This window comes from Doryrhamphus excisus, chromosome 19 (genome assembly GCF_030265055.1).
Source record: "Doryrhamphus excisus isolate RoL2022-K1 chromosome 19, RoL_Dexc_1.0, whole genome shotgun sequence".
Classification (NCBI taxonomy): domain Eukaryota; kingdom Metazoa; phylum Chordata; class Actinopteri; order Syngnathiformes; family Syngnathidae; genus Doryrhamphus; species Doryrhamphus excisus.
In genome coordinates, this window is record NC_080484.1 from 9,651,353 (window position 1) to 9,677,830 (window position 26,478).

The window sequence follows — 26,478 nt, forward strand, 5'->3', positions numbered from 1 at the left end:
TGTCAAAGGGTTCGTTAATTGATATGTCCTCAAGTCTTGGCCAGATGTGTCAAAGCCGACATGTTGTTAAAATGTGTGTACCAATAAGTTGTAGAGCCAAAGGGCCAAACTATGGGAGGTAAATATACGAGGGAGCATCTTTGTTGGACATTTAGTCACCTTTGTGGCCCCTGGAAAACTATTAAACCAGGAGGACATTTACCAGGAGCCCCGCATTCCTCGAATTCCTGTGGTGTGATGTCACAGAAGAAGGGGCTGCCCCCCACCATTTATAGACGCTGCTGCCGCTGCCTTCAGGGAACTTGGGATATTCCGAAGTCAGTGTTTGGCTGATTACTGCAGATGTTTTTCGCACTGCGTTTTACCGTTTACACTACCTTTATAAATATAACCGCATTTGTATTATTTCCCTGTGCTGTGACTTGTTTTTGTAATGGTAATGATTTAGTTTTCAACTTCGCTCACCGTGGAAGTAGCGTTGATTTCAAAATGTCTTACTGTTCATGAACGCAGCATCACCTCCTCTCTCCCCCGCCCGTCCTGTCCTGAACGCCCCCGTCAGGCTAGCAGGGGCTCCTCATTTACTAGCATAGCAGGCGTCCCACCGAGACGAGAAGAAGACCACGTCGCTTTTCTGTACATTTTAACCCTCTCCTGTGTCTTTTCTTCACTCTTTGTCGGTGTCTAACTTCACGTTGAGCTTGCTGAAAACTTTTCCCCCCCAAACCGTTACGGGACCGTCTGTGATCTCCTCCCTCCCGTGATTCCCAGTACAAGATCTCGCATTCCAGGTGGAGACCTAATCCAAACTTGATGGAGATTATGTATTTTATCTGAGGAGAAGAAAGATAGAGAGTGGAGCTGCTCCGGAACACTTCGGCATGTAGCGGGGTGAGTTTTGCCGTTTCGAAGTTGCTGATTGTGGGCTTTTTCTTGATGAATTCTATGGGTGGAAAGCCTATAACACTGTAAAAAACGTAGGCCAAATGGCTGGGCCACGTAGGGAAGCTAGACAGGGCATCCCAAACATTGTCACGCCTTGACCCCACCCCCTTCAACACATTGCCCAAAATATGCATTTTACCTTTCATATATGTTAAGTAATGTTTTGCATTACAATGAACTTAACATTTAGTATAACTTTAGATAAGTTGGAAATAATGCAAGGGTGCCGTCTATTATTTCTGTGTGTGTTTTCATTGTTTCATCAGTCGAAAAGTGACACTTTTCTAGCAGAACTTTATTGCAGATTTACACTCAAAAGCACACATTTACAGCTTTGGAGTATACATGATCAAGCAGTGACTCTGGAGTCCAGCAATTGGCCCAATACATATAATGTCGATTATACTTGTCTTCTGTACCTCCACTATTGACAGTTAGCGGATGATGTATTGCATAACTGACTTAGTATGCATGTTAAAGATGTGTTTGGACATGTACCAATAACTTCAAAAAAATCATCTCAAAATTTACTGCAAATATAGCTGCAGGAGGCGTAGGCCCGACACACACACGCACACACACACATCTGGCTGCCTTTATAAGCTCAAAGGCATGCTGTGTAAATTATATGGTGCCAGAGAGAGTGGTTTCTGTAGGAATACACAGCAGTTTTTAAAACACCGCTGGAGAATTTTAAAGGTCCCAAAAATTCCAAGTCTGCCATCCCATCACCAATTTAGAGTGGAGACATGGAAGGGAGGGAAAGGAGGGACTTTCGGTGTGTCAGCTTGTCATGCCAAAACAACGGCTGCTTCCAAGTAGTAAAAATAGTTTCAAAATATGTGTTACAGTTGTGGCAGTCCAAAACACAGCACACACAGAGCGTGCCTAAACTTGCCCAACTCTCTTATTTGCCACCTAGCAGGTGCTGTGGGTGTGTTGTCAATCATTGCAATGCCCCGCCTACCTCCCGCCCCCTAATTTTTTGGTATTTAGAACTCATGTTTTACTATGGCATCATTGCAGCACGCCACTCGCCTGTGGAGCAAAGAAGAACAATGCCACACAGTAAACAATCAACAACAATGGAGGACATTGGTAGCATAATTAGCACCATATTGCATTTATTGTTCATACTTCTTGGCAAAATGGCGACTTGCTGTCTTGTTTGTATGGAAGGGACCATTTTTTCAGTACCCTACTGTTTCAATCACAACAACTTGTGGAAACATGTGAAAAACTAAGATACGTTGAATGCATCATGGATGCCATGACACTTGCATGGCATTATTATGGATTATTTAGCCAATTCAAAGTAATAGATTTCAAAGAGTCTCTATATAAACGTGCATTCAGAATCCTGTACAGGTAGTGCCTAAATCGATCTGTGGCGGTAAAATTAATTAGTGGCAGACTGCCACAAAGAAATGAATGCATGGGAAACACTGAGTGTGCATCACTTTTCCTACTATTCACAACATTTAACAATGGAAACTGGGTTGTTTACTATACCTAACCTAAGTGATCCCAAATGTTTTTAACATACTGTATATAATCCTGAAATGGCAGCCAAGCGTTTTATGTAAACGGTAGCAATGCGTTGCTTGTAAATTCGACGCCTGCATTATTGCAGTGTAACGTCCTATGTTGTGCATTAGTGTGTGATGTGGTTCCCAGGCGAGTGGTGGGGGTGGGCGTCATGGAAAAAGTGAACAGCATCGTGGTTTGGCCCGAAAAAGAAGAAGAGACGTGATGGCGGATGGTCCCCTTCATGTTCCTGCCGTTGAGACCCCCATATCATTCCCGCTGTTTATTTTTCCCTCCATTCTTCAGCCCCCGCCTTTCTTCTCTTGAACAACTGTACCAACATGATAAGAGATGTCACGCCACCTCCTCCTCTGTCACTCCCTATCCCTCGCTTGCTTGGTAAGGTGCTGGGAACAGTTTGCATGCATGGAGATGACATTCCCACCATTAGCTTTCCTGTTACAGTAATACGTATCTCTGTGATGTCAGTGTTGCAGGATGCACTGCCGATAAATAATCCTTGGGAATAGTGTAGTGTACTTTTCACCTCAGCTGTTTTGGCCATTGCTGTGATTTGGCGGCAATACAATTTTTATATAAACATAAAAAAATACATGCACTGGTGTGAGCCTTTGACCTCCACTCCATCATTTTGTGCTGGATAGTATTGCAAATCAATACTGATCTTGCACATCAGGTGTTTGCTGATAGGACTCTGGTCGTCAAATGCACTGACATGACCTTTTGACCTCTGAATTTGTCAATTTTCATGTGGGATATTTTTTAAAATATGGTCCTTTGACTCCATTTTGTGTCAGATATTGTTGAAAATCAATAAAAAATGTCCTTAAATAGAGTAATATCCCCTCAAAATTAGCTACAGATAATATATGATGGACTTCTGCAAAATACTTACAGTGATACTATTCGCTATTTTGTGTTGAACATCAATGAAGTTTCTCTATGTGTGATAATAATTTGTACAAATAATAATTGTGGACCTGAGGAAGCGAAATCTGCTCACATGACCTCGCTATTTTGGCCATTTTGACCTTGTCAGCTACTATGGCGGTCTTATGTCAGCGGCGTAGCGACCCATTTATAGTGTGCCATATGTGATATCTTCATAATTGTATCAATTCTCTACAATCAGTGAAAACTGTATGAGTGCAATGCTTTTGACAGTTGGTGTTACAAGTGTGCCTGAGATGGATGAGATGGAAGGAAATTGAGCAGATGCGCCTTCAAGAAACGTCTGGCTCCCCGGCTGTATGCACCATCTGTTTGCAGCTGCTCGTATGTGTGTGTGTTAGTCACATAGTGCACTTGTGTGTGTTATGGATCATGCCCAGTTTGAGATAAGAATGTTGATGTATGAGTAGCATCCGCTAATGTGGCAGACTTGATCTCATTGCGTTCTAGAACAAAGTATCCACATTCTTCCCCAAAATATAAATTTCATGGTAAAAAAACAAAACAAAACACAGTAGTTCACCTCATACTGGAGTCAACAAACACAAATGGTGTTTTTTTTTCCTGGTCTAATCAAATTTGACTTGTCGCTAAGTAGAATTCTGTTGTAAAAATGGCAAGTAATGCTGCCAACCTCTCAATTTTGCAACAACTTCACATTTTGAAGGTTCTAGTTTTTGTTTGATTTGGTGTTTTGATTAAAATTTACACATTTTTCCCTGAGTAATCTTGCACGTAACAATCTGTTGTATAGAGCTGCAACAAATTACAGATGAGTCGATGACAGAAATGTATTTTTAGTTTATATTTTTAGGTATGTTTTGGTTTTTATATGTTCCAAATACTGAAACACTACAGTTTCAGTTTTTCGGAAAATGTGCGCTTATGCGAGTATGTCAGATTCAAATTACAAATGAGCTTTTTGTCATTTTTTTTAATGGAGATAGTTTTGAAAATATAGTCATTTGTACTCGAAAGTGTTCAAAAACACAAAGAAACAAAAAGTGTTGTTTTTGCCTAAACAGGCCCAAATACCCGACTTCCCGACCATGGACTGGCGTCGACTACGAGGCAGGCGGCAAAGCACTTAACCCATTTGTTGTGCTACAGCGTTCATGTGTAACAGAAGGGGGGGGGGCACTGGTATTTGAGACCCAAACCAGAAACACAGATCAGATTGATTGAGTTACACATGCTACACTTGTGTCCTCGGCTATGGTCTCAGCAGTGGGCTACAAAGTGCTTTTTTGTTCCCACTATTGTGTGGAAAAAGTCTGAAAGCGACGGACCGAGGGAGGGAGGTAGTGAAAGCCCTGTCTGTTGAATTTCTCTTTTTGTCCAAGTATAAAAAACACAACAAAAATAAACGGGTTTTGCTTGTGGCATTTAGTCATGAGTTGAATTGATGTCCAACCAGAGCAAAAGTCTACTATTACTTTGGGTGGTTTGGTTCATTGTCAGGTGGCACCTGAAAGGGAAGGTCAAAACATTACACTTGTCAAAGTGGGAGGGGGTATACCTGTGTCAACAATGGTGTTTTCAGGCTCATTTTATAAGCTTTTACCAGCTGTTCATACACAACGGAAGTTGACCTTTTGGTTAAATATGTCAAACTGCCTGTCAAGTCGCTCTCCTTACAATTTCCCCTGCAAAAACATAATTTTATAACGTATTTGTAAATGTTTCTTTAAGTCATGGCCATGCTAAATATGCCAATGACCATTCCTGACTGGAATACAACCAAATTTTTACAGCCTTGGCCAAAAACTGAAGCATTGTTCATTTCTTCAGTTTCATGTCATCACAGTCCAGGTTCAAATGGTGGTGCCAGACCCAAAAAAAAAATTAGAAAACAAACAACACAACAAGAGATGTTTTTTATGTAAATTTAGCCAAAACTTGCTATCGTGGAGAAGAAAAACAACCCTCTTCCCGCAGCTTTCACACGCCACAAAATTACAACGTGCAAATTCTTTGCGTTTTTTGAAACACTTGAAATAAACGCAACGGTCAGGCGAGAATGCGCCTGCAGAGCTTCTAACCTATTGTCTTTCTGTCTGACTGTTTTGACTTGGCCACGCATTCTCCCCACTTTGATGCTGATTACTAGCTTCGAGCTACGCTAACTGCTGTCTGGTCCTTTGGCTAACCTCAGAGGACCGAGCGGACCGTTTGTGTTGTTGATCCTGTGTGAGTGTGTGTGTGTGTGTGTTTGTGGTGCGCCCTTGTTCGTGCTTGTCCGTGTTTGTTCGCTACACAGTGAAAGTATGTAAGTATCTTTATTCCCGACGTCGCTGACAGGGATGTCGGGCAAGGTCACGGGGGCTGTTGTTGTGGTTCAGGGCAGGTGAGGGGTCATGGCGGCCACATGTACTAAAAAGTAAAGCAGATTTAGCGGCCTTACTCACCCGTCTTCTAAGGGTAGCTTTGCCGGAATGGCAAAGAAAAAAACATAGAAGCCATTTTTTTTTTAAATGGCCCAAAATAAGATATTTTTAAGAGCCTCTTGCCCTCTGTCATTCACTCATAAACACGCTTTTTCCTTGTGCTGCATACTTGTGTCAGGTGTGCTCTGTTTTTCCAGTCAGAGGAGAGAGGAATTTGGGCCAGGGTCCAAGCTGACTATCGTCAGTACATTACTCCATCCCGGGACAAGAAGCAACACATCCACTCCATTTGTTCTCCTCCTCCTTTTACCCCCCCGACACCCGCCCTCCCCCCCAACCACATCCCCATGATCAGTGGAGCGTTCTTGCAATGCTTGTTCTCCGACTTGCATCCATTTTCCTCATTCTCTTTATTTGCCGTAACGTGTTTGTGGTAGAACAATCAAGTTCAGAACTAGTAGCCAATACTACTTCACATTCCGACACTCGCCTACAATTGCAATAGTTAGCGATGAAATTTCTAACAAAGCTTAATCGCTTGGTAATATGAAATCAAATGCTTTTGAATGGAACTCATTACATCAAGGCAGAAAAATCCTAACCATTCCACTCCAGTCCAGTAGATGGAGCTTTTTTCACCACATTTGGTGGGTCACTGCCCCACTTGAAATTTGTTTTTAAGGAGTTTAGTAGCAAACTGCGTGAATAGTTGATCATTGCGTGATCTCTATGTTGTTTTACAAACACAATAAGGTGGATTTGTTGTGCTTAAAAAGTACATGAACAGACCAGTTTGTCATTTATCAGTTGGTGAGTTTTTTTTGTTGTCATTCCAAAACCCCAAAAAACATACTTTTCTTAAAAAAAAGGAGGGGGGGTTTAAAGGGGAACTGCACTTTTTTGGGGTGAAGGGGGGTGATCATCATTCATAATCTTTATGTGCAACATGAACAAATTTCTTTCCCTTTTCTGTGCATTATAACACGAAAAAACAAGTTAATTTGAGCTAGCTTACAATGCTATAATTGGGATACACCTATTTTGACTATGTTAATAGTTTTTTCAACATGTAATAGTTCCAGCATCTTGCTGTATTTTGATGATTTAAAACACTACCCAAACTTCATTTCTCGTAGCATTGATACATACTTACATACTGATTACATACTTATTCTAGTTTAACAACACTCGCAATGTCCACTCTCATTGGGATGGCTGTGTCTTCCAGCACAAGACATGTGCTCCAGTCCTCAGGTAAAAAATGCTGAGGGCAAACGGGCATCTTGTTGATTCTTGGAGAGCTAGCTATCCACTCTTCCATCTGTGAATGGCGCTGAGACTAGCGGCTAGCGAGGTTTCTTGTTAGTTAGTTGTGCCGAGGAAAGTTCCTTCAAAAGGGAACTGCACTTTTTTGCACTTTTTTTTTTTGCACAATTTTTCCCATCATTCACAATCCTTATGTGAAACATGAACTCAAATATCTTTCCCTTTTCTGTGCATTCTAGCGCCAGATAACAAGTTTTATGAGCTATATATGAGCTAGCTAACAATATGAGCTAGCTAACAATGGACGTCATGGGAAATCACAGCAACGTCAAATCCCTCACACAAAAGTGTTCCCTTTACATAACTGACTTGTATATTAACCAAGCTACAGCGATATTATTATTGTAGCAGCTAAATATCAACAAACTAACTAGTTAGCTAGCTCATATTAACTAGTTTTCTTGTGTTATAATGCACAGAAAAGGGAAAGAAATATGTGTTTGTGTTTTACATAAAGATTGTGAATGATTCCCCCAAAAAGTGCAGTTCCCCTTTAAGTTAATGTTTGATTATTTTTTTTACGTTAATAAAATACATTGTGTGGAAAATGTAAGTGTAAAAGTAAATGTAACCTGTCATAGTAAGTGGAGTAAATGTTTATTTAAATTTAATGTTAATTTTTAACACATGTAAACTGATACAATAATTTAAATTGAGTATTTTTTGTGTTAAATGTGTAATATTTTCATTTTCATGGTTATTAAAAACACAACATTGACCGTACTTAGGGCCCTATAAATTCCGTTTTATTTTTTCCCAAATTCCGTTTTATTTTTTCCCAAATTCCGTTTTTTCCGTTTTAATTTTTTGGAATTCCATTTTTGTTTTACCTTTTACTCATTTTACCACAAAAGAGTGCGTTTTAATAATGTTTATGAATAAAATGCACACTAATTAATTAGAAATGAACTTACATTCATTGAGGCGACACAATATTGCACTTTTCCTCAATACTTTACTACTGCATCATGTAACACAACATTGCACTAGGTACTTCAAATAAAAAATGTTTGAAGTGAAAACAAATGACATATTAAAAAATAATAAAGTGCTCAACCAGCCTTTTCTCTTCAAGCGAAAATATACTTGACTTTATACAAAACACCGTCAATTTTTTAACATAGAACATATTAAAACAATCTTTTCCACAGTACATAAAGTGCATCAAAACAAGGCAAAATGCAGCAGGAAGTTCCTGATTTATGAAATTTAAGTTGTAACATCTTTCAACTATATAAAGTGACTCAAAACTAGTATTCAAGTTATAGGACTAGTTAGTCCTTGTGAGCCATCTGGTCTCTTAAGTGTCCCACCTAGCAGAGACATCACCATTGAAATACATGATTGCCAGCCTCTTTGTGTTTTGCTCAGTGAGTGTCTCTCGCTTGTCTGTGAGGAGAGTTTTGTATTTGCTGAAGGTCCTCTCACAGTCAACTGAGCTGACTGGGAAGTAGATGTAGGGCACAGCCACTTCAGCAACTCTTGGAAATCTTGTACTCATGCCTCTCCAGTAGTTTGCGAGCTCCATATCAGTGGGTAGGGGCTCCCTGGACACACAGTGCTGATAGGCCATCCACTCTTCACTTAGCTCTGGTGATGGGTTAGCCATGGGCTTCAGTGTTGTGTAGGCTTCGATCCGCTTTTCCATTGCTGGAGCCTGCCTGGGATCAAACACCCGCAGCAGCCTGTAAACCTCTCTGGCTGGATGTTGGTCCCAGTGCTTAGAGAACTTTGTGAAAGCCAAATGGAAGGCTTCATGGAGATTGTCAAGCACCTCCCTCTTCTCTCGAATCTTCAGTTGTCTCAGCAGCTCATCCATCTCAGGCCCATATCCACATGTTTTCGCTGTTCCATTAACCAAGTAAGAGCCAAGCTCCTCCATGACATTGTATGCAGACACTGCTGTGGGTCTGTGGGTTCCTTCCAGGATGGTAAGGGATGTCATCAGTTTGGAGCAGGCCTCTGAGATGAAGGTTAGCTTGAGAGTGAGGGTCTGCACCTTCTCCTCTGTTTCCACCAGGCTGAGGATGTTCGTTACTGCCATGGCTGTTGATTCCTCTGCCAACAGGAAATCTCTGTACTGATGAACATGCTTTGTGTGATACTTGACAGCCTCAAACCAGCTGTTCCATCTGGTGCACACAGCTTCAGGAGGAATCTTTACCTGCACAACCTCCTTGTTTATTAGGAAGTTCAACCACCTTCGCTTTCTGGCTGGCTTTTTGAAGAAGACAGATCGCATCCATGTCACAAGTGAGGAAACATCAGATAAGTATTTGAAATGCTGCCACGTCTCACCCACCAGATTGATGATATGGCAGAGGCAGGTCACATGTACACTGCTGGGCATCAGTCCTTGCAGGACCTCCCTGTATGCTTTTATACAGTAGGCAGCGTTGTCTGTAACTACTGCCCAGACATCATTCAGATGGAGGTTGTTGCTGTGGAGGGAGGCTACAATGGCTTGTGAAACAGTGGAAAAGTTGCATCTGTCCATGAAAACTACATCCACCAGAAAATACTGGTTTTCAACTCCTGTGATGAAAGAAGAAAACAAACATATTAGCTCTACTCACAGACACACAGAATTTCCCAGTTTGGGATCAATAAAGTACATCTAGCTGTCTATCTATCTAGCTACGCACATGCACGCACGTGCGCGCGCGCACACACACGCACACACACACAGATGGTGACTACCACTACGCTGTATATTAGGCTGATAAATTAACATTAACTTACCAATAACGATGTTAAGCACACTGCAATCCCTAGCATCAGTGGTCTCATCCACAACAACGGATAATTTTTTCCCCCGGATCTTCTGGAGCACAGAGGAGATGTGTTGCTCAAACACTCGGGGGAGGTGAAGTTGTCGGAGGCTGCTGGCATTTTCAGGCAGCGCTCCTCCCTGTTTGCAGTGCTTCACGAGAAAAGGACGTATTTTTCCCAACTTCTCCAAGGGGATGTCGGCCTCAGCACACATGCTCACAAAATCCTCGACGAAGTCTTTTCTTAAGTCCGCTGACTTGAACGAGGCAGTAACGCATGTCTGTCGGGGCTGCCTGCTAGCGTTAGCGCTATGCGTTTCTTTTTTTTTTAGATGACTTTTGGATAACAAGTGGTCATCACATGTGTTTTTTCGCTTCCAGTCAACTGAGTGTTGACAGAAAGTACAAAATAACATGTCACCAGATACATAGAAGTCACCTGGGTACTGCTCGGCTCTGTATTTTGGCGTTAGCGTGGTATTGCGCAACTTCTTCGCAGACGGGGGGAGTGCCATGTTTGAAAAGGGGAGGTAGGCAGGTATTGTGTCACATTGATTACCGACCTCCGGGAACGATTCCCCAGGTTTATGTTCCTCTTTCTCATGAAAACAGCATTTCCGCGATATTCCGCATTCAAAATAATTTCCGTTTTTATTGTCCAATTCCGCGATTCCGTCCGCGATTCCGCGAACGCGGAAATTATAGGGCCCTACGTACTGTATTATACGAAATCTGACAAAACGTCCAGAGTATTTTCCACTGTCTTGTAAACTATAAAACCACAATTTGTGTGGGCATGTCAGCTTTCCTTCTTCATAATATTACAGCAGCTAATGGTTGTTTACATACTCAAGCGCCCTCTCTCACCATAACAGTTGACATTGTGTGTGTTTTTGTGGGAGAGCATCGTCTTTGTGATGTTGCACACTACAATGGTCTGGCACTGTGTTGGCCAGAATGTGCGGCATAGGGGTGATAAAAAGGAGAGGAAAGGCCTCCCACATGGGCAGATATGAGTCTTGGAAGCTCTATTAGCTCCTCAAAGCCAGCCGCCGACTTCAGATGGATGCCTCAGTCGGTTGTTTGATGTCCATTGATGCGAAGCCTCAAAACCCGGGGTTGCTGGGGGGAGTGCAGCTGTCACAAATGTAGCATCAAACTGTACTGCTACTGTGACAGTCATTCAAGCAACCTTACTGACAGTCCTTTTTTTCTTTCTCCAGGACCTGTCCATCTTCCTCATCCTCATCCGGACATCTTATGGGAATGGGCCAGCACCTGGCCAGGGTGCATCTCTCCACCCGGTGGTACGGCCGGCACCGTGCGAGAGTGAGGGGGGCAGTGGCGTGGTCATAAAAGGCCAAGTCCCCTCTTACTCTCTCCTATCTTCTTTGTGGGCTTTCACCCACGTTGACATTTGACCCTTTCACCCTTGTCGTGCCCGGCTACCAGCGATGCCCTTCCGGCTAAAGCTACGCCGCACGCGGCGCTACAACGTCCTAAGCAAGAACTGCTTTGTGACGCGCATTCGCCTGCTGGACAGCAACGTGATTGAATGCACTCTGTCAGTGGAGAGCACGGGGCAGGAATGCCTGGAAGCTGTGGCCCAGCGACTGGAACTCCGAGAGGTGAGACAGTTTAATTCCATTACTACAAGGCAGTCACATTAAAACTTTAAAGGGCACAAGATCAAAATACATATTTACCTATACTGTATATATAATTAGGGGTGGGAATCACTGTTTTTTAATTGTATTGATACCTAATGCTGATGTATTGATGCTTTGCTACCATAGAGGCCAATACTAGCTTCCTTAGCACTGGCTAAACCCATCGACAATCATAATTGACTTGGTATTACGGCCTCCATCAAGACCAATTTTCACCACAGCTCCATCTACTGGATTTGGTGGGTTGCTGCCCCACTTGGGCCCAATTCCAATTCCAGTAAAAGCAAAGTTTTTACTTTGGAAATAGAAAACAAGATTTAACTTCTCTCTGTCTTAGAACCTGCGCCACCCGTAATAATGCAATACATAGTCAAATATTGATCGTTTGTCCCGTTCCACAGTGCATCACAACAAACACCGTGTAATTTTCCTTAGCCAATCAGCATAGAGCAATGTAAAGACAAAAATGACAGACATTGTTATCAAACTAGTGATTTACATGTAAAAGTATTATAATACACCTCCAAGGATGCTACATTTAATTTGTTTTCAAGGTCTACTGGAGGATTAAACAACATGCAACTGTATTTTTTTAATACAAATATACTTTGATACATCATTTGGACAGATTTTTTTCATTCAATAGCATGAGCAAGTGTATCCAAATTTATGACAGTTACTGTATAACTACAATGGATTATGATACTGCATTGCAAGCGGGGGTTGGGGGGGGTGTTTATGGTGAATCAAAGTGTGCGCGTGCTTTCGTGTACGCATCAGAGGAACGCTGTATGTGTGTGTAATGTTGGGGGTGGCTAACAAAATGACAGAAAAGGGTGGTGTGATGTTGGCTACTCACACAGTGTTGTGGTATTTGCCGGGTGTCAGACATGTTATAAATGAGGTGCTGCGATGCCTCAACCCAGGCCCTGTTTGTTGTGTTTCTCTTTATGTTTGTTTACGTGAGGCGCTGGCCGCACTTGCGTGTGAAGGGGATTTTTTTTTGTCTTGGTCATGTGTGTCTTTGCAGCTGCAGCGACTTAAAAAAAAAAAAAAATCCCACCGCACGCACAAAACAGGTGTGTGTAGCCGCCCCTTGAAAGCGTTGACACACTCAAAATAAATGTTGCTCTTGCATGCTTATTCACGTGAAAAGGATGGTGAAGTCATGCTGCAGGTTGTTAAATAATGTAACCCGACTCACAGCTTTTCTTGAGGGGGAAGTGCCGGCGTTAATTATGCTTTACAGAAGACCATTTGCAATGATGAAATTTATGATGTTTGATTAAATGACAGATCATCACAATCCAAACAACAATTGTGGAACATAGCAACACACACAAAGTTTGGTCAGATTTGTTCCCCGCCCCCTCAAGTACAATACTTCAACATATTTGTGTGATGCTCCATTCCACTCCATAGTTCTTGTGATCCTATCTTTTCTGACACTTGTGTATCTCCATCCTGGCTCTAGACCCACTACTTTGGCCTGTGGTTCCAAGGAAAGACGCAGACTCCGGCACAGCGCTGGGTGGAGTTAGAGAAGCCCCTCAAGAAGCAATTAGACAAGTTTGGCAATGAGCTGCTACTGTTTTTCGGCGTGATGTTCTACGTGCCCAGCGTGTCCCGCTTGGAGCAGGAGGCCACAAGGTAAACACCGGACCGTAATCTGACAAAACCATCACTATTTCACTTTGCTTATTTTCCCGTTTTCCACTACATCACATTCTAGTACCTCATCAGCTCGCGTTCCAAGCATGCATTTGGGGATGCATAGCCGGAAATGACCAAAAGAAATCGCTGACCAATGTAATGGCCACATAGTTCCATAACAGAGTCTAGAAATGTCCTTAAGCGCGTCACAATTGGATGGTCAGTTGGAAAATAACTATTTGTCATCACGTGCAGGACGGGTTTATTGTGATTAAACAGTCGTTGGAGGTAATTAAGAATCTGTGTAGTTTGGACACTTGGAAAAGTAAGGGTTGTTAGATGTTATATTATACTCCACAGTCTCCTTTTTGCTTCAGTGGTCTGTTGGATTGCTGCCCGCAGTCTCCTTTTGGATATTGTTGGATTTAGCTGTTTCTTAACACGTCTCTTTACCGCTGATGAATTGAGTGCGGTGTGGTTTTTGCAGTTTCCTTGGACTATTTTTGATGTGGAAACTTGCACGCCCCGTACTGACAAGACTAGAGCTGAAACACTGCAAAAAAATCTAAAATGTCTCAGTTTTGATGGGTATTTCTTTTTTAGGTAAATAATCAAGCAATACAACACAAGAAAGAGTTGAGCATTATTGTCTCTGTAAAGGCAGGTTTTGCATTGGTTGATTACATTGTGAGTTTTTTGCCTGTACATTTCCAAAACCCTTCCTTTGAAAACAATGCGGTGATAGATGCAAACCATTCCACAATATTGCATTTGTGTGTTGAATCCGCTCGTACATAACACCACTCTCTTCAGACAGTGACAGCTTGTGCTAACAGATGTGAAAGGGAGGTGCGTCCAGGGGTCAGCGTGGAGTGGACGCTTTCGGATGGCTTGTATACTCGCACACGTAGCACTAACACCCAGCTGGTGAATATGTGGCTTCTTGGCTGGCTAGATGTGCAAAACGGTCGACTGCAGGTCACGGCTTGAGACGGTTGAATTTAAATTGTGTGTGCTTCTTTACCATTGTGGCACTATTTTTTTGTACTGATAGTTGATGTGAATGGATGACTGACCAGCCTGACTTTGTGTGAGAGTGTGCCGAGGCTGGGATCTGCTCTGTTAAAGGGATGGTATTCCAGGAATCCCCTGCGGGCTTTATGGTTTGTGTGTGTGTGTGTGTGGATATAGGGCTTGGAAGGGCCTGAAAGGCAATTTAGGGAACAATCACCTCCTCTTTCTCTCTCGATTACCATGCCTGTACATAGTGTCAGAAGCAGATTTTTATTCTAGACCCGTATTTGATTTCTTTCACTCCATCCCTTCATCCTTCCCTCTCTTTTTCTCCTTGTGTGAGTCAGGAATGTTGGCACAGCCATCCAGCGTAGGAGGCGGACCACACATTCCTCCCAGCAGAAGTGCAAGGGGGCGGGGGGGGTGGTAAAAAGTAAGGGGGGGGGGTGTCTGGTTTACACAACACACACATGCACACACGCTGGCTTCACCTCACACACCTCGCACACTCTCACAAGAATCCATGGAGAAGCCAGCTGCAGGGCTGTCAGAGGACTTAGTCACAATGCGGCGCATTGTTTCTTGTACGCTCTCCCCGAGGCAAACTTTTGGGAAAGCCCCGCCCCCTTTGTCACAGAACGCTGTAAACAAACGTCACCGTCAGTACCACAATAAATTCAAGGGTTATGTGCTGGTTAGACAATTTGAAAAGTGAATATAATAACAGGCTGGCCCAGCAGTTAGCAGGGTTAATGAAGTTGCGTCATTAACGCATGCAACAGTATGTCACAATATAAACAACAAGGGTGAAAGCCAGGGCTCTCGTAGTAGCAGTACTAGTATTTATAATACACACTCCTTTTTCATGCACTAGGTTAGTCAGATTCCCCAAATAAATCTTGCATATGTGTCTGTGAGCCTTATTTCTAAGTTGATTGTTGGCCGTATGCTTCATTGTTTTGATTTTAGTGCATGTACTGTACATACTGTAAACCAGGGGTGCTCACACTTTTTCAGCATGCGAGCTACTTTTAAAATGACCGAGTCAAAATGATCTACCCACTACAAAAATGCAAAACATCTATTTATTTTCAAATGTATTGAGGATTATTTGTACGTACAATGTATGTTGATGTACCTTACATAACCAAATGAGCTAATATTGCAAAACACACATAATTAACTATTAACATTTTTTGTAATTACCTGAGTTTACTTTGATGACTTGCACTGAATTGAACCAGCCAGGGATGCATAGTCCGGACAGTAGCTGCTGATAGCTAGCCTCAAGCACACTTCCAAATGTTTATCAGTCATGGATAATATCCGTATCATAATATCCGTATAATATTCCATATCCGTATGGAAGTGATATGTTTTTTGCCTTTTTACTTGGTCCAGTTTTTGCCTTTTTACTTGGTCCAGCTCCTTCACTCATTTTAGTGACCATAAACTTTAGCGAGGGCTTAAAATCTCGCAATTCGCCGACTAGCTTAGCACTTTGCATCGTTGTTTACGCATGAGCGGTGACCTAAAGGTCAAAATTCAGTTGTCATCTGACTGGTTGTCCTGTATGTCAATCAAGTAACGGGGATGGATGATAGGCTGACATCGTAAGTTCTGCTGCACTTAGAGACGTTGTTTGATTTGATTGGTCGCCCGAAGGGCAACATTCAGTTGTCATCTGAATGGCTGCCCTGTATGTCAATCAAGTGACGGCATTGATGCTGGGATGATATTTTTTTAATGTCACGCCGCGATCGACCAGCGATCGACCAGTACCACCTCCGCGATCGACCGGTAGATCGCGATCGACTTAATGAGCACCCCTGCTGTAAACATATTGACTGCCACCGTGGTGTTATTTGGAGAGCATTACAACTATATGTGCTACACTTATAATACTAATTAGACGCACGACATCCATTTTAGTTTGGTCTAATGGGTTCTGAGTCAAACCTTGTCAACTCGGACGGTTTCAATCTGTGAGTATTAACATAAACTTTCAAAAACAACTCTCAAAGTAGACATGATGGTGTTAATTGTTGGATGAATGAACATGGAAAGACACATAGATAGAAAAATGGCCCTGACTGCACACCATCTGTATCAGCAGTGACTAAAAACACACCAATCATTATTAGTATATTTTAAGTTTATAGCACTTTCTTTAATTAAGTATGGGAATAAACACAACTTTCCTTTCAAACGTAGCCCTCCTTTGTTCTTTGAAGTTATTGTTTTGGGTTCACGTGGAGGTGATGTGACACAAGGGGTGATTTTGGGGAATATCAGAGGAGCAGCAGAAGACATGCGGGGACGGAGAATGTAAACGTTTGGCAGCGAGACTTGTCTTTTGGTTTACACCACATTATTTATGTGGTTATAACTTGCTGCCCGCTTGCTTGAACTTAAATATAATTATGTCTCGGCTCACCGCACAGAAAACTATGTTTATGCTTTTATTGTATACACAGAGTGAGTAGCTCGGATTTGGGGATATTGTTTTCTTGATTTACCGCTGACAAATGTTGTGTGTGTCACCAGGCATTTACAAACAGTTGTAGCTTAAGATGTCCTGCATTTGTCTGCCTTTCATACGAACCTAACACGTTACTACAATCTTGATTTCCACAAACCAAAACTCTTATTCACAGTAGATGGCTGAAATGTGCGTTATGGCCAACAATTTTGAACATGAAACCATGTTGCTGTGAGATGGAAAGACAGCGTCACAAAGGAGTGTAACTGAGAAAATGATCCGTTTAATAACGTGGTCCCAACTTTGAAGTTGTGACTGATGTGTAACCCGATGCCTGATCTCTTTCTTTTCCCGTCGATCCATTCATCTGTTTCATCTTCTCTCTGTGCAGCTGTGAAAACTGGTGGTGTGTGTTTTAGTAAATCTAAGTTAAATATTCAGAATGATCCAATTGTTAGGTAATGAAAGAATAATTCAATAAAGGCACGGCCTGTAAAAACACTAATATGTGTATGAATGCAGGGATGCTCAGCCCAGGAATGGTATGAAGCATAACTAACCTGTCATAAACTGTGGTAACACATTTAATGTGTGGATTGTGTAGATGGAACCTCTGGATCTCATCTACGATTTAAAAGCTGGCCCAAAAAATAAAAATATTTGGAATTTGGAATCTATACAGATCTCAGTATCTGACCTCAACAGCCCCCAAGGCTAACTACTAGCAACACCCTTGAAATCCTATCTTTTGTCCGGCTAGTTATCACACACAGCTGCACTGTGTAGTCCCCCTTGCTGATTCAACATATTTCAATTGAGATCCTCCTCGCTTCCCACACGAGTCGTCTGCTCGCATCATGGGGCCGCAGGGGTTCCCAGGGTCAAACTGCATGGGGTAGAGAGGTTGTGGTCGTGCAGCTGGCACATTCACATTGAAGCATGCATGCACATATGTTTGCAGGCTTGTTGTGTAAAGATTCTTTGGACATCTGGCTGCATGTCTTGCGTGGGGTTTGAACATACTTTGGGCTAATATAAAGGGCTCTTTGTGCCTGTGAGGACTGCCTGGAGTGCCAAAAGAGTGCTCTGCCACGGTGGAAGTCACAAGTGACTCCACGTTAGGGAAAGTTTACCTCATATGTACCACATACTATGTAGCTTATTCAACTCTCGTTACTCCCATGGTGATGTCATTCTCACGTGGTTGGTGTGTGCCAAAACAGGTCTTGTTCACTCCAAATATTCCATCACAAATCATAGATTCATGTATTGATACTGGATATAGGCTTTCTGGTCATGAGGCTTACCCATAGACCCTTGCAACATTTATCAAGTTACAATCCTTCAATCCTCTTGTGTTGTGTTGAAAGCGATTGTCATTGTAAAAAAGTGAAGTATTGTATAATACTGACACCATCCCTCATCTATCTGGAAGTTGCATTATTATTACTGATAATAGGATGTATTATAACAATAGTATGTAAACAGCATCCATCCATTTTCTATGCTGAAAAATTGTATTAGTTTTATTCATCATCAGTGTACAGGTGGTCCTCCGGTTACAAACTAGTTCCGTTCCTACAATGTGTTTTAATGTCTAACTTTAGTAAGTCGGAACCCATACCTGAATTAACACTTAAGTCACTCACAATGTACACCAAACACACAAAGGACGCTGTTTAATTCATTGTCACCTTCAATTATTTAAATTATTTGTACAAATTACTGTTTACGCTGTACATTGTTGTTCATATTTGATGTCATCTATTTATTCTCCACATTATTATTTATTATTTATTATTACACGGGAGGCAGGCAACGACATTTCGTTGGCAATTTCACTGCTGTGTTATTGTGCAATGACAATAAAGAAAGTCTATGTCTATGTCTCAGATCTGCTATGTAGCAGATCCTTTATCGTACGTAAGGATACTTTAACGACCTGCCAGTGTATGTTTGTGATTTCCATCGGTCTGCGAACGTGACTGCGTGTGTGGGGGCCACGGGAGGAAGACAACTTTGTGAGCAGTTAAGTTTGGTGTTGTTGTTAATCAAGCACCTCCTTGTTATTGTCATTATGATGTTTATCCTTAATAATGGTCGTGACAGTCCAAGGTTGACAGTTAGTGTAGCTTCGTGTGAGCCACACAGCATATTCTTCACTATAACTCGGATTTAGCTGTCAACAAAAAGGAGAAGGGAAAGTAAAAAGCAGAAATGTCATGTTGAGGCAATATGCTGCAGCCATATGCTTCTGGTCTGCAAAGGTCACAAGTCGACTAGATGGGTTTGGTTTCAGGGGTCAGACGCCAGAAGCGTTGGTAGGAACCACTGGCTCTGTAAGATTAGATGTTATTGTGGCCGTGCTGTGTAGTTTGGGCACCCCTGGGACCTTTGACTGCGCTGTTTCTAGCACGCTTTCCCCAACTTACATTGTCATTTCAACTGATTCCTGTCTGCCTCTATGTTGCACGAAACCCTCGGGAAAACACGAAGCGTTTGTGCAAACAGCGATCCACAATGGTTTTGTCCCGCTAGGCTCCTCCTTCTCCTCTCTCCCTCGACCGCATCAAGCTCCACCTCCTTCGCTGCAGCCGTGGCGGTGCGGCCTGGCTAATTAGAGGGTTGCCACGGGAACGGAATGGCATCCTAGCCAATGGGTGTAATGACAGGGTGTAGGGAGGAGGAGGGCGGGGTCAGATTATAGGCTCGGCAGTACACTGAAGAGGAGCTAAAAAAAGGAAAAACAGAAGTGAAGAGGGGGCGGCGGGTGAGAAAAAAAATGCAAGGAGGTTAAGAATGTTGGAACCACAAAGTCATGCGGCCCTACAGTGAGACTTGAACATGTACGTTGGTGTCTTCACACTGGAAAGACAACGCCTGATGTTGCCTTGGCAACAAACAGGAAACAGCATGCAAGTTTTTGATGCAGTCACCCTAACTGTTTCTCCCTCCTTCCTCCTTCCTGTGTGGCCGCACCATTCTGCTCAGTTCAGTTCTAAAAGTGGACAAAAAGGCACTGGAGAGAAGCCCTTGGGAATTGAACCACATTGTGTGAAAGCTCTGGTGGCCTCAACAATCTTAGCAGTGTCATATTATATTGTATCAGCTTACTGCCAGGCACAACCACAGCAGCCCCAAACCACAAGGCATCCTGGTTTTTCCCAAACATTGGCACAGGAAATTGTAGCGTTCCTCTCCTTCTCGCGTTGCACCACCTCACAGTCGGCATTAAACGGAGTAGAATATTTGTCATAAATCTTGAGTGCAAAAATGAGTCACTTCTGTGATTCAGCCATTCCTCAGCGGAATTCTACAAAAGGCTTCTGTGGCAACTTTTTTCTCTTGATGTGTACTTTGTAGTAGGTAGTTTTTTTTAGGTAAAAAAAAAACAACTTTTTTTTTCATGTGGCATGACAGTATTTGTTCTTCATGTTGCAGCAACTCTTAAAAAAGCATGCTTAAAGCGAACAACTGCTTTCAAGTTCGTGTTCTTGTCCTGTCGTCTGATTACGATTACAGAGTACACGTGAACTTAAAAAAAAAAAAAAATTTACAAATTGGATTGCGTATTACTGTCTGTGATTAGTGTCAGTCCTAGTGCTTGCTTACGTGATCGCCTAAGGAAAAATAACACTAGATGTGCTTAGATAGTATTTAAGAGACATATGTCGCTGCACGGCGGACAAGTGTTTAGCAGGCCTCACAGCGAGGACACCCTAGTTCAATTCCACCCTCGGCCATCTCTGTGTGGAGTTTGCATGTTCTCCCTGTGCATGCGTGGGTTTTCTCCGGTTTCCTCCCACATTCCAAAAACATGCTAGGTTAATTGGCGACTCCAAATTGTCCATAGGTATGAATGTGAGTGTGAATGGTTGTTTGTCTATATATGCCCTGTGATTGGCTGACGACCAGGCCAGGGTGTACCCTGCCTCTCTCCTGAAGACAGCTGGGATAGGCTCCAGCACCCCCGCAACCCTCATGAATGAATGTCGCTCCAGTATTATACACTGTACTTTGCGGCCTTCAGTCTCCTCTTGCATAAGTCACATACACCAAATACAGGAAACTCTTTCACCTCCATTTCTGTTGTTGTTTGTTAGCCCCAAATATATGTCCTCAAACTCTAACCTTACCTACCCCTTTGTTTTCCAGGTATCAGTATTACCTTCAGGTAAAGAAGGAACTCTTGGATGGACGTCTCCACTGCACGGTGGAGCAGGGTATCAGACTAGCTGGCCTAGCAGTGCAAGGTAAGACTGTGTGATGGGTGACATGCAAGAACGGCTCATGCGAATAATCTACCCGAGGGAAACAGAAGACACAAGAGAGCGCAACCTCACACTTTCTCAGGTCGTCTTGACTTCGCTACCTAATATGGCAGCATACCACAGGGAGAGCCCAGTCCACTTGAGTTCCTATGGTATCAGTTTTAACACACATACACATACTCCTGGTTGATGTCTGTGTCTCCAGGGGAATGTAAACAGACAGTTTGCTTATCACCAGCTTCAAGCTTAGTCTTGGCCTCCACCAGGAAGACTGTTATCAGGCCGGGGAGGTGAGGATCCGCTTACTATGCACGGAGCAAAACACTACATACAACGCCTAGTTGGACGCACGACCTTCTAAGTGGGAGTACTACAGCTATGCTGTTCACATTTAGTTCTACATTCATTTAGAATCACTTACAAGAAGAAGTGAATCACAAGAGTGGGGGGTTTGTGATCAACTCTGAATCACTTCTCTACTCTATAATGAGGCTGGGAGTCGGAATTTCGTAATGTAATGGAGTTGTGTAACTTAATATCCATATAGTATCATGTGTAAGTCAACACTAGCTTTTTTGTGTATTCAGCTAGCAGGATTGTACTAAAACCACAAAATTATCAAAAGATACATTTTGGTGAGAATCTGGATAAACAAGACTACGGTATCAATGGAATCACAATGACTTTGTCTTGGTTGTTATTCTTTATGAACTAGGAAGTAGCCTGCTCGCTAACAAACACATAGATGAACAAGCACACCTTTTTTCAGTATTGTTGACAGTCTAGGGATGTGTACCGAAACTACCATAACATATAATGGCATCGCGGCTGATGTAAAGGGTAGTAACTGGACCAAAAATGCCTCATTTCGGTGCTAAATGAATGCAGACTCAGCCACCTACAACAAGTGCTAGAGGATAATATTGTGCAAATAATGTTTCTGTCACTCTGGACACGAGCACGTCAACACTTCCTCATTATCCACCAGTCATAGTCACAGCGAGGTGTATTCACTTTGGACCGGAATTCTGACCATCAACGTTACAACACAATTCAATATACAGTAATGGACATACAGTATGTAAAGTATTATTTCAATGCTGATGCAGCAACATATGGGAAACACACCATTTGTCAGGCCAAAATCTTTACCCACATCTGTTTATGGTCATTAAGGAATTGCTATACTTCAATAAGCGTGCATCACTTGTTTTTCCAGCTGACTTTGGGGATTTCACTCAGTTCATGTCTCAGGACTTCCTCAGGGAGTATGTGCTCTTTCCAGTGGTGAGTAGTCCCTAAATCATATTGATAACATCAGTACTTTTCTTTATTACAGAGAGCTACAATTGCACTCTTGTTTTAAACCCTAGAACTGGCCTAATGGAGATGAAGTACTTGAGGAGTGGACTCAAAAGGTTGCAGAAGAGCACAAGAGCCACTGGTACTGGAATGAAATATTTATGCAATGTGGGCTTTGGTTCACTATTTTTGTCATGCATCTTTACAGCCGAATGCAAGCAGCGGAGGCTGAACTCTTGTACATTAAGGAGGTGGAGAAACTGGATGGTTTCGGACAGGAGAGCTTCCCTGCTAAGGTGGATACTAAACCCCCAAAATATCCGCCACACTTCATTTCATGTAGCATTTCTTCTGATCTGTTCCTTCATCCGCAGGACAACTACACCAACGATATTTTCATCGGCATGTCTTTCATCGGAGTGTTTGTCAAACACCGAAATGGGCGGTCCATCATGCTTCACAGGCAAGTCCTATTTCAGCCCACATGGCCTCACATGTGCCATGACAACAGGCGTACATTTGTGGGAAAATAAGTATGTTTGCCACAGGTGGAAGGACATCGGCACCATAGCGCACAACAAGTCTGCCATCACAGTGGAGATAACGAGCCGGGATGACACTATCATTTTTCACACAGTGAGTATTGTGTCTTTGCAAGTATGAAGAAGAGCTGATAGCTTCTTGAAGCTATCAGGCTTTTAAATTGGCAAAATAGCACAAAAAGCAATAATTCTATGGTTATTTTGCATTCACGATGCATTGTACTATGTATAACTGGGTATTAATCTAAAGTTAGTTTAACTAAATAAAATAAGGTTGCCCAAAAAACAAACAGTGTGATTTAGTGTACACCATTGCAAACTCCAATCACAATAATAACCATATTGGGAAATCATTATTATCTTTGTACACTTTGTACTGTAATGTTATGGCTAGTGTTAGTACACTCGTGCACATGCTGGGGAAGGGGGGGGGGGGTCCACTATTACAGCATGTGCTGTGTGAATGTTACACATCAATGTTATTGTTTTTGCCTTTAGGAGGATATGGAAATGGCCAAGTACATCGCTCGTCTTTTCACGGCCAGACACAAGTTCTACAAACAGAACAAGATTTGTACAGAGTAAGAGAGCATTGAATCAAACATGTGATCAAGCCACAGCGTAGCTGTACAAGTTTTATTCATTTGCTTCCTTGTTAACTCATTTTCAGGCCAACTCATTCCCCTGCACCAATCAGGAGACGACCCACCTGGACTCACCGTCTCTCTCTGGTACTCTCAGCTTGTCAAAACCTTCCGAAATTGAATTGTGCTCTTTTTTTGTCGGCCTTGTGTAAAGCTAGATGCCAGATGGGTTTTGTAAAGACTGTGGTTAGAGTCTTGACCCCGCTCTCCCACTCTTGGCTGCTCTTATATTGGGCCACCGAGTCTCGGGTTGAACATGTGGTGTGGTGTGGGTGTTGTTGTAAAGTTTGCCTGGCCGTCTCTTGCTGTGATTTCCGGTGTGACAATGAAGGCAGTGATTTGTGTGTCTCCATCGCTGCTGACCAGACAATGGCTGCAGCTAAATGGGGCACAATGGTCCCTCGCTCCGGTTGAATATTCTTATGTCTGTCTGTTGACTACTCTACAGACCATAAGTATGTCACAAAAAGGCTCAAAAATTAGCTAATCCAAATGCTGTATACTGAAAATTGTTTTTTTTTTTATTTCAAGAAGGCGATAATTTTTTTATATATATGACAACATTTGACTATAAACATATACACAACATAGTGATTCATTCAGTGTATTGCACAACACAACACCAGCATAAATAACAACAAGTACCTGCATAAATTGTAGGATGCCCAGTCTGATACCTGGCAGTCGTCTACAAACTAATTGTTGCATTCGTATGTGTGTTTCCTATTCTAGCCACGGCCGCAGTCCTGTAACTTCCAGACAATGCATTCCCAGTATGGAGAACATTATCAAGACACACAGAGCTCTCAAGGTAAAAGACACGCATATTTACCTTAGAGTTTAGGGTCCTTTGTATTAATTACAAAAGTGTCGGGATTGAGTCTCACAGCTAATTAGCCAACAGTTTGGGATTACTTCAAGTTGATTTATGAATTAAAGGACTTCAACTGTGTCAGTTGTGTACTCCTGTTTTTCCTAAATAGACAGTATCTTCCATGACGACCCCTACTACAAATCCCAGACCAGCCTGGACCACTGCCAGGTGGACTTCCCCTTCCGTAACGGAACCTTGCCCAATGGAAGCATGTACAGCAGCCCGAGCTTGAGCTCCCTCAACCATTCCCAGACGTTCATCCCGCCCTCGCCAATGTCCTCCAACCTCAGCATCCCGGGCAGCGAGCTCATGCGCCCCGATTACATCCCCAGCCACCGCCACAGCGCCATCATCGCTCCGTCCTACCGGCCCACGCCCGAGTACGACGCTGTGATGCGGCAGAAACGGCGCATGCTCCCCGCTCACCACGACCTCCACAGCCAGTCGCTGCGCAGTCTGAACATTAGCAATGCCTGCGCTTATCGCCAGCCTGAGGCTTTGGTGTACAGCCAACCGGAAATGAGGGAGAGGGGGCCTTATCACGGCCTGGGACCCAGTCCTGGACCTTACACACAGGTAAGAAAAATGCAACTCCTACAATGTAACATTCCTATTTAATCTATTTAAATTGAAGTCTTTTTCCACATTTCTTTGCTTTCCAGATCAGCTACAGTAAGCCGGTGTCCCATGGCCCCCATCAGGGAGGACCAGCCAGCAATCAGGGGCCCTGTCATTCACCATGCATCAACGGAGGCGGAGGCAGCAGCACTGGAGGTGGCGGCGGTGGTGGTAGTGGTGGTGGTGTGGGAAGCTCAATATCTCACACAGTTAGTACGCCTGAGCTTGCTAATACCAAACAGCAAGGGACTAATCCTGGGAACTACGCCGCGACCGCTCATATTATGAGAAACCACATATCACGACCTCCCCCGCCGTATCCCTCCACCCCTTTCCGACCTGCCACGAGCACGCCAGACCTTGCCAGCCACCGACTTCGCTGCATCGGGGGAAGCAGTCCAGAGTTGGTCACACGAATGGTGCAGCTGTCGGTGAAGACCTTCCAGCCGGACAGCTCGGCGGTGGTGCACCAGTCCTTGCAGGAGGTTAGCGAGCCGCTCACCACTGCGGCGAAGCACCGCTCCACGTTGGGCAAGAGGCACAGCATGGAGGTGATTAGCAGCATGAGAGCAGGAGGTGGCATGGAGGGTATGGTGATGAAGGGCATGAATACCCCTCTTCATCGGAGGAATACTCTCCGAGAGCATGTGATGCCTCCTCAGCCCATGCCGCAAGCGCAGCCCCAACCCCCTCAGCCGCAAACTCAACCACAGCCTCACCCAGCTCCTCCTCAGCCAAAAGACTTGCCCATACCCATCCCTCCCCAGAAGGAACCAGCGGTGGCGCCGCCTGCTCCTGTTGCCTATCAGCATCAAAAGACTCTTTCAAACGCCACCATGCTCATCCACAGCAGTGAAAGCGAGGAGGAGGAGGAGGAGGAAGAGGAGGAGAGGCCTGAGCTTGATGTTCAAATCCCAGGTTTGAATGAGGACATCAGCATCAGTGCCCAGTTACAGGCCGCCTTGGCGAAACTGCCCAACAAACCCCCTCCGGAGTACCCCGGTCCTCCAAGACCCCCCAGCAATGTTTCCATTCACTCTCACAATCACACTCACCACCACAATCAAGCAGCACACAGCAGCCAGGGACCAATGGACCCATGCCAAGCCCAGGGTCAGATTCCTGGGGATGGCGGTCCTGAAAGTGGTGGTAGTGGGACTCTAACGCGAGGGGACCAGGGTGCGGTCAATGGGAACGTTTTAGGTCCGTCGATTTCGGAACCCGATCTGACCAGTGTAAAGGAGAGGGTGAGGAAGGAGCCGGTCAAGGAGAGACCCGTGTCGGAGATGTTCTCTTTGGAAGACAGCATCGTGGAGAGGGAAATAGCGCAGAGGGTAAGACTTTATCTGCTTGAATTTTGGCAAATTCATCTGAAAAATGTCATGTATCATTTCTTTAGTGCCATAAATGTGCAAACACACAATCTAAATAGTTCCAGGGTCATCCTTTATCTTAACTTTCTTAACTTTATTGAGCACAA

General features: G+C 43.4%; 2 protein-coding genes across 2 annotated transcripts in view; one reads left to right on the forward strand and one right to left on the reverse strand.

Moving 5' to 3' along the window:
- Window positions 1–569: 569 nt before the first annotated feature.
- The window catches only part of LOC131107369 (tyrosine-protein phosphatase non-receptor type 14-like), a 31,622-nt gene continuing 5,713 nt past the window's right edge, over window positions 570–26,478 (forward strand). The window contains exons 1-14 of the mRNA XM_058057327.1: window positions 570–891; window positions 11,152–11,556; window positions 13,073–13,248; window positions 20,903–21,000; window positions 22,238–22,305; window positions 22,392–22,462; window positions 22,529–22,616; window positions 22,695–22,783; window positions 22,869–22,956; window positions 23,361–23,443; window positions 23,533–23,593; window positions 24,239–24,317; window positions 24,490–24,956; window positions 25,043–26,332. Of these exons, the coding sequence (XP_057913310.1) occupies window positions 11,383–11,556; window positions 13,073–13,248; window positions 20,903–21,000; window positions 22,238–22,305; window positions 22,392–22,462; window positions 22,529–22,616; window positions 22,695–22,783; window positions 22,869–22,956; window positions 23,361–23,443; window positions 23,533–23,593; window positions 24,239–24,317; window positions 24,490–24,956; window positions 25,043–26,332 (2,832 nt within the window). The 5' untranslated portion in view covers window positions 570–891; window positions 11,152–11,382. The remainder of the gene's footprint in view (window positions 892–11,151; window positions 11,557–13,072; window positions 13,249–20,902; window positions 21,001–22,237; window positions 22,306–22,391; window positions 22,463–22,528; window positions 22,617–22,694; window positions 22,784–22,868; window positions 22,957–23,360; window positions 23,444–23,532; window positions 23,594–24,238; window positions 24,318–24,489; window positions 24,957–25,042; window positions 26,333–26,478) is intronic.
- On the reverse strand, window positions 7,898–10,628 carry LOC131107370 (uncharacterized). Its single transcript, XM_058057328.1, has 2 exons — window positions 9,900–10,628; window positions 7,898–9,692 (listed from the first exon to the last, which is right to left on the reverse strand). Exons 1-2 carry the CDS (start codon window positions 10,441–10,443, stop codon window positions 8,458–8,460), a joined length of 1,779 nt encoding a protein of 592 aa, XP_057913311.1. The 5' UTR covers window positions 10,444–10,628; the 3' UTR covers window positions 7,898–8,457.